The 12251-nt window shown below is 36.1% G+C and overlaps 1 protein-coding gene across 1 annotated transcript in view; it reads left to right on the forward strand.

The window, feature by feature from the left end:
* COL5A2 (collagen type V alpha 2 chain) overlaps positions 1-12251 on the forward strand; it is a 220624-nt gene that overhangs the window by 138337 nt on the left and 70036 nt on the right. The window contains exons 4-7 of the mRNA XM_007955761.2: positions 4240-4272; positions 5361-5393; positions 6443-6496; positions 11849-11959. Coding sequence (XP_007953952.1) covers positions 4240-4272; positions 5361-5393; positions 6443-6496; positions 11849-11959 — 231 coding nt within the window. The remainder of the gene's footprint in view (positions 1-4239; positions 4273-5360; positions 5394-6442; positions 6497-11848; positions 11960-12251) is intronic.

Genomic DNA, 12251 nt, shown 5'->3' on the forward strand with positions numbered 1-12251 from the left:
GGTCCCTCTGGGTAGCTGGCTGTGACCAAGCAGTGACCACAACCTTGCCCTTTGTCAGCTCTGCTATACTCCTGGGAATTCTGACCATTCACATAAACTTATAGAACCATTGTCTGCCAACTCTATACAAGTTCTTGGATACACTCCCCACTTCATAGACATACCTAATAGTTCAGCCTGCCTGCCTATCTATCCACCCATATACCCATGTTTGCCTTCACTGACAACACAGTACTGTATGTGCAAAAGGGTTCATCTTTGATGTCTGTACCTTCCATGTACCTCTCTATGTCTTTCTCTTCCTCAATGCCACCATATTGGTTACTCACGTTTGTTACATTGCCCTTCTCTTCACCCAAATCAATACTTATCTCTATCTATCTAACAGCGTTCCCTCCCCTCCCCTCGCACCCCTAGTAACCAACAAAGAAAATTCCCTTCCATAGATAAACCTTTCCTTGACTTTTACAATAATGGACTAATACAATATTTGTCCTTTTGTGATTGACTTATTTCACTCAGCATAGTGTCCTCCAAGTTCATCCACATTATGCAGTGTTTTGCAGATTCTACATTATTCTTTAGTGTTGCATAGTATTCCATTGTGTGTCTGTACCATAGTTTGGTTATCTATTCCTCAGTTGATGGACACCTACATTGTTTCCATCTTTTGGCTATTGTAAATAGTGCTGTGATGAACATGGGTGTGTGTATACCTGTTCTTGTCATGGCTCTCACTTCTTTAGGGTATATACCTGGTAATGGAATAGCTGGGTTAAATGGTATTTCTAATTCCAACTTTTGAAGGAATTGCCCTACTGCTTTCCACAGTGGTTGTACCCTTTTATAGTCCCTCCAGCAGTGTATGTGAGTCCCAATCTTTCCACAACTTCGCCAGCATTTGTTATTTTCTGTCTTGTTGAACTTTGATACTAGTGCTGGAGCAAGATGGTATCTCATTGTTGTTTTGATTTGCAAGGAGATTCTATCTTATATTTATTTATAGAACTCCCTCTTGCTTTTGTAAGGCCATTTCTCCATTTCTGTCCTCTGAATTCTCAATTTATTTTTCACTTCAGAAGTAGTAGATACCTCAGCACCAGAATTATCAACAGTATGATCAGGGTATTAACTAGTTCTGTCACAGTGTCCGTCATTAAGACTGTCAAGTTATAAACTAATTTTTAAATTTCACTTTATCAAATTTTGTGAGTTGTGACATACTAGGGAAAGAGTATAATTAGATTGCACCTTTGTTGTTGTTGTTAGGTGTTGTTGAATGGGCTTTCACTCATTGTGACCCTATGTACAACAGAAGGAAACACCCAGTCCTGTGCCAACCTCACAATATTTCCTATGCATGACAGTGTTTCATTGCTATTCCTAAAATTTTCTAGTAATGTGTCAATGTTTCACTGCTACCATAAGGTACTCAGTGGCTATTATTTTTTCCCCCAGAAATAGATGGTCTCATCCTTCTTCCCAGTCTATCTTAGTCTGGAAGCTCCACTGAAACCTGTCCACCATGAATCACCCTGCTGGTACTTCAGATACCAGTGGCATAACTTCCAGTAGTATAACAATAACATGCAAGCTAACACAGTACCACACAATGACAGATGAGTGGCAGAGATTGCATCTTAAAGGAAAGCAATTTGTTAATCTAGATCAGAAACAAAAATAGGTATGATCTTGAACCCACAAATTTAACTTCTAGAACAAAAATGTAAATATTAATCAGAGAAGCCACACGAACATTTGTGAACAAAAATATTCATTGTAATGTTATTTTTATTGTAAAAATGAAAACAGAAATGAAAGAGTTAAATGATCAGACATTGAATACATAAAACAGAGTGCATGTACATGACTGGAAACTAAGACTCCGAAATGTTAATAGTAGTTATCTCCCATTAAGTTGATTTTTAGTTTCTTCTGTATACTCCTTCTAGTTTAAAAACTCCCTACTATGAACACATGTTATTTTTATGATTGGATAAAAGAACCATATATGAAAGGAGAAATTAAGTAAATAGTACTCAGTCCTCTTGTTTTTTCTAAATTTTGAATATAATCGTTAAATTCAATATTTACCCTTTGCAACTGCCCCTTAAAATTATTTTTTATAATATATTAATGGAAATTAAGACATTAGAAAAGGAATTTATTGCGAACTTCTGGGTACAACACTGAGGATGTAAAGTAGACTGATACATGATCATGACTTTGATGGGACCAAAATCTTTTGGAAGACATGTTGCTGTTAGGTGCCATTAAGTTGGCTCCAACTCATAGTGCCCCTACCTACAATAGAATGAAACACTGCCGGGTCCTGCACCATTTTCACAATCCTTGCTACGATTGATTGAGCCTACGATTGCAAACACTGGGCCAATCAATCTTGTTGAGGGTCTTTCCCTTCTTTGCAGACCCTCTATTTTACCAAACATGATATCCTTCTCCAGGCAATGGTCCCTTCTAACAGCAGGACCAAAGCACATGAAGTGAAGTCTGGTCATTCTAGCTTCTAAGGGGCATTCAGGCTATCCTTCTTCCAGGACAGATTTGGTCATTTTTCTGGCAATCCATGGTATGTGTTCTTCACCAGCACCATAATTCAAAGGCATCAATTCTTTGGTTTTCCTTATCCATTGTCCAGCTTTCACATGCATATGAGGGGATTGAAAATACCATGACTAGGGTTGGGTAGATCTTAGTCTTCAAAGTGATGTCTTTGCTCTTTAACACTTTAAAGAAGCCCCTTGCAGCAGATTTGCCCAGTGAAGTATATCATCTGATATACTGATTGCTATTTCCATAGGTGTTGATTTATACTTAAATGATACCAAGAATGTGTAATAAAGTGGAGGCATAAAAATGACTTGATTTACTTTTCACAATTATGATAGTTTTTTATGTTATTTTGATTTTTCTATTCAAAAGATTTTTATTTATTTATTTATTATTTTTTATTTAAAAGCTTGTTTTACATTCAACATAACGTGTACATTTAGTTTCATTCCCCATTCGCCATGTCCAACCCTAACCCAGTCTCCTCTCCTTCCTACGCTGTAAACTTCCCTCTGTGCCCCTCATATTTATGCACTCCTATTTGTCCTTCATTTCCTCGATTTGAATGTTGGTCCTCTGGTGTCCCATGGTCTATTGCTCTAAGGGATTTATTGCCATAGAATATGTGGGTGCATCATCCTGAGTTGAGTGGTCTGCATGTACATCTTGTTGACTATTGGGCTGAGAGCCTGCCCCTGGGGGTGAGTTTTATTCCAGGCCCTGAATGTATTTCAGGGCGATACTATTGGGAGTCTCACCAGATTTCATCTGACCAGCAATTCTGGTCATTATTGAGTTTTTGGATTTTGTTCCACGTTTTCCCTCCGACTCTATCCAGAATCTCCAGATTTGATCCTTTCCTGAGTGATTGGCATTGGTAGCTGGGCACTATCTAGTTCTTCTGATCTCAAGGTCCATCATGTCCTAGGGCTGTTTGCTTCTAAATGCCCACTTTTTTTTTTTTTTTTTATTCTTCTTCAGTTCCAATGCTAGGAGACCATTAGCTGCATCTTAGATGGCCACTTGAAAGCTTTTAAGACCCCAATCACTACTTGCCAATGTAGGATGTGGAAATGATTTTTTTTTAAGATTTTTCTCAGAGACTGAAAATTACCTGACAAGAATTATTACTGGTTTTCTATTTCGTTCTTAAGTTGAGCACACATATCTTTAATTATCTCTCAGATTCTTCTAGGAGTTCTAAAGAAGGGTGCCAAATGGCTTGGGAATAGCATCTAACACATTACTAAGTCTCATGTAATAAGATTCTGATAATTCAAAACTATAAAATTATCTGAATTTTCTTTTCAGCCTTAGATAGTTTTTATTATGGTGCTCTGACTTTACAACTTTTTATCACAATTATTTCTTGCTCTAGTCAACTCTTTGGATTTGATTTCTGAAACAGAAGAAAAAGAACTTTATAAATTATTCCTTTCAGTACATATTAGATAGATTTTATTTTCATGTCTTTCAGATGAAGAAAGAATTCATTTCTCATAAATAATATCTGAATAAGTACACTAAAAATCGATAAATTTCTTATCTTATTTCTTATATAGAAGTTCCCAGGGTTTACATGGCATATCCTTGTATGACACGTGCATGCTCAACCAGCCATTATTTTACTCATTGGTTATTTATTTATTTATTTATTTTCCTGCTCAGGGACAAAAAGGAGAACCAGGATTAGTGCCTGTTGTAAGTATATATATTGTTTTCATTCATGTTGGTTATAAAATAACTTTTTTTTAGATTGCCTAAACAATAATATACAATTATACTATAGGTAAATTCATTAGCAAAAACAGGGAAAAGGTTAATTCTATATTTATTGCAATATTTAATGTTTTGTGTTCCTGACTTTTGCAGTCCCATGACTAAAGCTAAAAAATCAGATTTTTACAAAATTATACTGTAATAGTGTAGATGTGTGATATTTATTGTGTAAATAGCCACGTAATCTATATAGAAATATATTGTTCAATGTTCCATACTCCTGGAAATATCATGTAATGATCCTCATGGAAATTCTATGTTGTATAAGAGTTCTTTAGACTCTTGGATTATCAAAAGCATATTATTAAGTTAGATAAAGATTCTTCAACTGCCACTGTCAAAGACTTTAAAAAATTTAAAGGACTTATCATTCTGCAAGACAAATGAATTTACATGTTCATTTATTTTGCAGTGTTTGCATTTTGTTTTGCTTTAAATTGGCTTGTTTTTCACAGAGTGCTTAAAAATTGAATCATAGCTTACTGTTTTGCTTTATTAAAAACACTTATGTGTAATTACTATGGCTTAGGTTTTGTTTTAAGCATTTAAAAAATATTTACTGAAATAATCATCACAAAGACTCTGTGAGAGAAGTGTTTCTTAGTCACCATTCCCATTTCACAGCAGAGAAAATTTAAGCTCAGAGCTGTTGTTGTTATGTGCCGTTGAGTCGGACTTTCCGAGGCAATGTCACTATGAAAGTAGATTGCTCCGTCTTCCTTCCGAGGAGTGGCTGGTGAGTTTGAACCTCCAGCCTTCTAGTTAGCAGTCAAGTGCCTTAGGCACTATGCTACCAGAGTAATTAGTTCCAATGCTTCTCTCTTGGTGAAATTTTAACTAGGTATTATCTTAGCTCATAAAGCAAGGAGATGGTGGGCATCAATGGAGAAACTTTTATTGTCTAAAAGAAATTCATCTTGGCTTTTGTTGTTATTCTTATTTATTTGACTATTGACATTTTAGAACTCTAGAAACTTTACCTGTAACTGATCATCTTGTTTACTGTTTAGGTAACAGGCATACGTGGTCGTCCAGGACCAGCAGTAAGTAATTTCCTCCAATGTTCATGATACTTCTATGTTCTTTGAGATACTGGAAGTCCCTATGGATATTATATCCATGAGAAGACAATAGTATATAAAACAATGATGGTTAGTTTCTTAAAATAACCTGTCTTGAAACATCTTCAAGGTTCACCATTCCTTTGTAGCAACAAATAGCACATAGAGGATCATTTCATGCTGAACACATGAGCAATGCTCTATGTTGGATTAAGTAAATACATAATCTAATCTTCATACCACAATTGAAACTTGCTTTGAACTGTACTCTATTGGGGAAATAGTAAGGATATGGCACCTTTCATTTCCCAGGAAGAAAGACATTGTCAGATGTTACTACAACAATGCCACTTTGGAATTTAATTTTCATTTTCAAGGAGAAATGATGTGACTACTATTTGGAAAATTCTAAGTGGGTATTTAAATATGCAATGGAGATAATGCAACATTCTATATCAAGTGAAAAACAAAATAGGTGAAGGTACATAGAGCATGGTACATAAAAAGCTGAGAGGCTTTTCTTCTATTCCTTTCATTGGCAACTTGAACAATTATGAATAGTTTTGAGGTATCACAAACCAATGTGTGAACTCATACAATCCCTCACAAAGTTTATACTTTGAGGTTTGCATATTTATGTAGTTCTCTCAAAATCTGAACAATAAATTTTGGTGCCCAGAGTTTAGTGGCAAAGAATACATAGGTGTACCCAGTAAAATGATCCTTACAACCTTGTATCTACTTTTTCAAGCTAATATGTTCAGCTCATTGGATAGGTGAATATAGCACTTAATTTTTCACAGTCCTTTAACCTTCAATGATAAAATAAACAGCCCTACTGTATCCACAGCACTTTTACATGCAACAACTTTATTCTCTACAGTCTTAAACTGAACTGAATTAAGAATTCTAGATGTCAAATACCAGATGTGGTATTTCTGCTTTCCAGTTTTCTTATATAAAAATATTTAAAACAAAAAGAAACCAAAGTGTAAACATTTAGCAGTAATGACCATTATTTTCTGCTTTAGGGACCTCCAGGGTCACAAGGACCAAGAGGAGAGCGAGGCCCAAAAGGAAGACCTGTAAGTTGACAGCAGGTTCTTTTTTGTGAATGTGTACCAAGTAAGCAGTCTACCCAGTGTTTCCTGGTGCAATGAAGAGATGTCGCCTGTTACTCTTTCACTTGTATTGAATGTTACAAAGAATTCAGATCATAAAGTGCATCTTTTCTGATTCAGAGGAAACTATCACATACTATTAATTCTGTTATGTGGTCAAATTAAAATATAGCAGAATCTAAGGAAACATAAGTAGCACTTCAGGTTGTTTTCAGCACTCATAACTCATGAGTAAACAATACCAGGACTGTACTGCTGAAATGAAACATCCAAGTTCTGGGATCTGAGGTTGCTATTGGAATAACCAAACTAGATGAAAGAAAAAGAGATTAGTAGATAATAACATTTTCTTCAAAGTGATTGCACAATGCATTTATTTTCCAAGTAACTCTTTGCTTTTTTCTATTAAGAAGTGCCACCAAAGGAGTAGTTTTATAAGTCAATAACTTCATTACCAGAACACCATTAAGTTTAAATAATCAGCCCATAAAACCTGGAGGTAATATCTGAAGATATTATACAATACATACAAAATGTTTTCTCTTTTTGCATACCCATACAGAATGTATATTGTTCTCAAATCCTAGGATTAAAATTCTTTTTCTTTGTGTATCTCAACTCCCAAGTGTAATTACCTTAATATATTCAATACTGTATTAATTTGTGCATTTTTATCATTATCCCATGTTTCAATCAGAAAATATGTTTTTACTTTTTAATATTCCCTCTAATTATATCTACTTAAATTTAATTCTGTATAGATTTTTATCCTTCTAAATATGTATATATCTGTATCAAAATGGGAAAAATAGAATGGCAAGGAAATAACAAATAGCCTTTAATATAAAAGTGAAAAACAAACAAAATAAAAAAGACGTGTTTCAAACCATGCCCCTAGGAAGTCCCACTACTGGTTTCATCTTTGATACTAGTTTATCTTTCTGTACATTTTAACAGGTAGACCATGATGCTAATACCCTTTCCAAGCTTGGGCTGGAGTTATGGATGGTATTTGTAGGGTCTCCAAAAAGTACCTGTAGGTGGAGGCAAGGCTGTGCTCAGGTTACCTTACACCCCATTACTCATTATTGTTCTTTTGAGCAGCCTTATCACTGGTGGTAGCTTGAACAATGTTGGTAGCTTTCCAGATGTCGACTCAGGGCCAAGAATGACAGACAGGTGGAAGGGTGGGTGGTCATACAGGACATATTTTGCATCAATGCACTTACGCTCAGAACAATTGGCAAATCTAGATCTTAAATCCAGGTGAAGTTATTATGGCAGGACTTCCAGAATTCTTGGTTTGGATACAGTGAATGTGCTGCCCACCCCTCTTACTTTTCTTCTCATCTTTACCTGAGTTAGTGTGTGACATGCTTCATTTCCTGTCTTTCTTAGGGCTGAGACAATCAGTAGAAATTAGATTTAAGTATGTGTGATGTATGTGTTCGTGTAAGACAGAAAGAGGAAAATTAATGTGGGACCAGTCAAAAGTAGGTGGCTAAGGAGTAAATAAAAATAAACCAACCTATTACTGTTGACTCAACTCTAACTCATGGCAACCTATGTATTCCAATAGAATTACTCTCCATAGGGCTTTCTTGGCTGTCGTCTTTATGGAAGCAGATTACCAGGACTTTCTTCCACAGCTCTACTGGGTGGTCTCTAAGTGCTAACCTTTCTGCTGGTAACTGAGTACAAACCATTTGCGGGACCTTGAGGGTTAAGAGTAGGCAGTGGTTATTTATGAGGAGTTAACCCACCCAACTCTGGCAGATAACCAAATAGGAAATCTGATCCTCTCTTGATCACATCAATGGTATGCTATCAAATGTATAACAACCAGTTCTCTTTTTAAAGCCCTGATTTATAGCTTTTGCTGATTTCCTGGCATAAATACTTCTACCAATTTCAAACTACCAAGGTAAGGTCACTGAATACAGAGTTGGGAAAGATGTACATCATCGGCTATCATGAACCAGTGCAAATTGGCTCCAGCACACCATTGACTGTCCATACTGTGATAAGTTTCTTGTTTGTAGCTGAAGTCACCTGGACAATATGCTTAAAATTGAGGACATATGATGAGAGATAGATAGCATGAGAATTGCCTGGTACTGATGGCTTCCTGAGAACATCTCTGTATCAGCAGTTCTTAATATGGAGCAGTCTTTCCTTTATCCCCTACCCAGGAGATATGAGGCAATGCCTAGCGACATATTTGGTTAAAACAACTATGTGTAGGGTATTGCTATTGACATCTAGTAAGAAGAAACCAGGAATATTGCCAAACATCCTACAATGCATAGGACTGCCCCCCCCATGTCAATATTAATGAAGATAAGCAATGCTACTGTACATGATGCTCCTTCTGTAGTATTTAACGGCAATAGACATAGGAGGAGAAAAATGGTGTTTAGCTTGAGATACCACCTTATGGTGTGATAGTCCAAGTCAGCAGCTCCTGAAACACTTAGGACTAGAGGTAAAAGCTATGGGTTGCTACTAATTCAGCATGAGTCATTTTTGAGTCTTATCAAACCAAAAAAAGAAAAAAAACAACTCAGTGCCATTGAGTCATTTCCAACTCATAGAGACCCCTGTTGGGTTTCTGAAGATGTAAATCTTTATGGGAGTCGATCTCCTAGTCTTCCTTCCATGGAGCAGCTGGTGGGTTTGAACCACTGACCTTCCAGATAGCAGTCAAGTCCCTCATCCACTACACCACCAGAACTCCTTCTGAGTCTTATTAGAGACTTCCAAATTTCCATAAATCCTTATTTTTAAAATGTTATCATTAGGAAAGAACAGTTATCAAATTTAGGAAGATTGGTTATTCTTGAGACTCTGGTTTACATGGGCAAATTTCAGAAGCAAGGTAAAAATAACATTGTTTGAATGGAACCAACAGTTTGTGATACCTCCTATACTCATATATTGGCCAGGAGACTGCTGGATGGAAGTATTGGAGAATTCGTATGATAAGGGGCAGACTCTCTGTGAAAGATGTATTCATTTTGTTATAACCAAAGTAGACTTTCAAAATGTTTTAGGAAATCTGTATTCTCTTTGCCAAAAAGCCTAAGTTCTTTTCATACAAATCATTTAACCATTAAACCTCATAATTTCCTCATCCATAAAATGGGAAAGCCACCAGATCTTACCAGCTCCAACACTGTACAATTTTTTAATTTTTTATTTTCTTTTCAGGAAATACTATTAACTAGTAATGCACAAAGTTCTCGAAGATTCTGAGTCATTAATTCTTTTGTACTGCTGGACGTTTAAAGATCGCCACCTAGTGGCAATTAACAAGTACTTTTATTGCAGATTGCTGCGTGGGCTACTGCAAAGTATTCTGGGGGATGGGAGAGAGTGAGGATAAATAAAATATTTTCTTTCATATGAAAGTTATATAATTCATCTCACTTGGAAATATTAAGACATTTTAATAGATTACAAAATTATTATTTACGTTTTCAATATTTATCAGTAAAAACGCTCAAGGGTTATGTTTTTTCTTTTTTCATCTGTAATCTTGTACGTTATGCTCATTTAATTTCAGATCACTTTCTTCGAATAACTTCAATATCAATTTGTATGACAGTAAATTATGTAGACTGTTTATAGAGTATATGTCATGGAGGTACTGAATGGTTCACGAAGTGAGTGAAAAGTGAGTCGTCCTCAGAGCAGATTTTGAAACATGATCATTCATCGTAGAAGACTGGGGAAGGGCACAATCCATTTAGAGAATAATTTACCCAAACTTCTCTTTACTGTCATTCACACTAAATGTAGTTTTTAATTTTTGTTTCATCTTTGCAAACCTCTTTGGGAGCAGAGATTATGTTTTAGTTCACTTTTTGTATGTAATACTAAAAGCCAAATGAATTGCCATTGACTCAATTCTGACTCATAGCGACCCTATAAGCCAGAGTAGAACTGTCCCATAGGGCTTCCAAAGCTATAATCTTTACTGGAAGAAGACTGCCATATCTGTCTTCCATGGAATTACAAGTGGCTTTGAATTGCCAACATTTTGGTTAACAGCCAAGTCCTTTAACCACTGTGACACCAAAGCTCCTAGTATCTGGTTATAATTAGTAATTGCACATTTCAAAGACATCAAGAGTTTTCCATGGAAGACTCTATGCCTAGGTCAGATTATCACTTTGTTTATGTCACCATGGACAATATAAATTTCCATTTCACTTTGTCCACATTAATATGATCTAGGAGTCCCAGATAACAGTTAGAGTCCATTTCTATTGTTTATAATGAAGAATATAGTGAACTGTCAGTGGTTTAGGGGAATTGGTGTGGTCACAGCAGTTTAATTTTTAAGGGATGAAAATAATTTTCTAAGAAATAATGTTTTAATGCATTTTTTGAGTTCAGTTACCTAGTTTTAAGTCATCTTTTTTTTTTTTTTTTAATCCTTGCTTCTACTTAGAAGAGTTACATGTCTGATGATGGCTTTGGTCCTTTCTTTATAAAGCTCATTAAGACTCTGCGGGGTTAAAGAGAAAAGCCAAAAAATACTGGTGGGAATGAGGAAGTTGGGTGGTGGAGCATTTCCAGAACTGAGGACGTGGCTGTTTTCCCAAGCTGCATTTAGTATGTGTGTTGGATAAGGATGGAATTTGGCAGCCAGAAATCCTTGCTCTTTTCTCTGGAAACCAGAATTTGGCTGGGTCACTGTGCCTTCCCCTCTATTCCTCATTGATCTGGAGGTGGTAAATAAAATAAAGTGTGTCAGATGTCAAGTAGTAAAGAGGACTGAAATGTGAAAAGGCTTTTTTGAGTGTCTACCATGTACCAGGACTATGCGAAGTATTGAAATGTTAGAAATATAAACAAACACAAACTGTATCAAAGGACCTTCAACCTTTTTGGGGGAGAAGAGGGCAAACTTAAGAAGGCACATACATAGAAACTATAAGACAGACAATGAATTTAGAAATTGTTGATTAAATGTTCTTGAACAGCAAAACTCAACTAAATGAGATAGCTCATTTGAGAGTATTGACCTGAATAAAATTTTATAATTGTCCCAAGAAGGCTGATTGATGGGAATTTAGCACTTCAAGAGTAAAATTCCACCCAAACCACATCCTAATGATATAAGCTCTGGTCATTGCTGATACTGACAGTGTTGGTGTAGCTGACGAAATTACTGTGTAGGGGCTGAAATTGCTATTAGTATTTTAAATAATGGACCCTCCAGCTCCATCGAGAAGTTTATGCTTGTAGCTTTTCTACTAAGTACATATTCGAAAATGGTTTCTAATTTCCACTGGCTTGTTTTTCTAGGGTCCCCGTGGTCCTCAGGGTATTGATGGAGAACCAGGTATTCCTGGTCAACCTGGTGCCCCAGGCCCTCCTGGACATCCATCCCACCCAGGACCTGATGGCATGAGCAGGGTGAGTTGTGTGCATTGTTCAATGCCATACTTACATATTAAATTATAGACTCACTGTTATGGTTTTAAATTGTGCCTATTCTGAGTTTAACCCTCAACCTTAAGAGCAGCAAAGTGAATGCAATGCCGCTGCATACAATAAACTATTAAATCCACAAGGAATTTTTTGAAAATTCAGAGTAGCATTGTTTAAAGTGCAGCTTCAAATTTATATTTTTCAGTATCAGTTCTGGACTTTAACTCTGTTCTTACTCCTGTTGATTCTAAAGAGCCACTAGCACTGAACTGTAAAG

This window comes from Orycteropus afer, unplaced genomic scaffold, assembly GCF_000298275.1.
Source record: "Orycteropus afer afer isolate SDZICR_OR568_19922 unplaced genomic scaffold, OryAfe1.0 scaffold00001, whole genome shotgun sequence".
Taxonomy (NCBI): Eukaryota; Metazoa; Chordata; class Mammalia; order Tubulidentata; family Orycteropodidae; genus Orycteropus; species Orycteropus afer.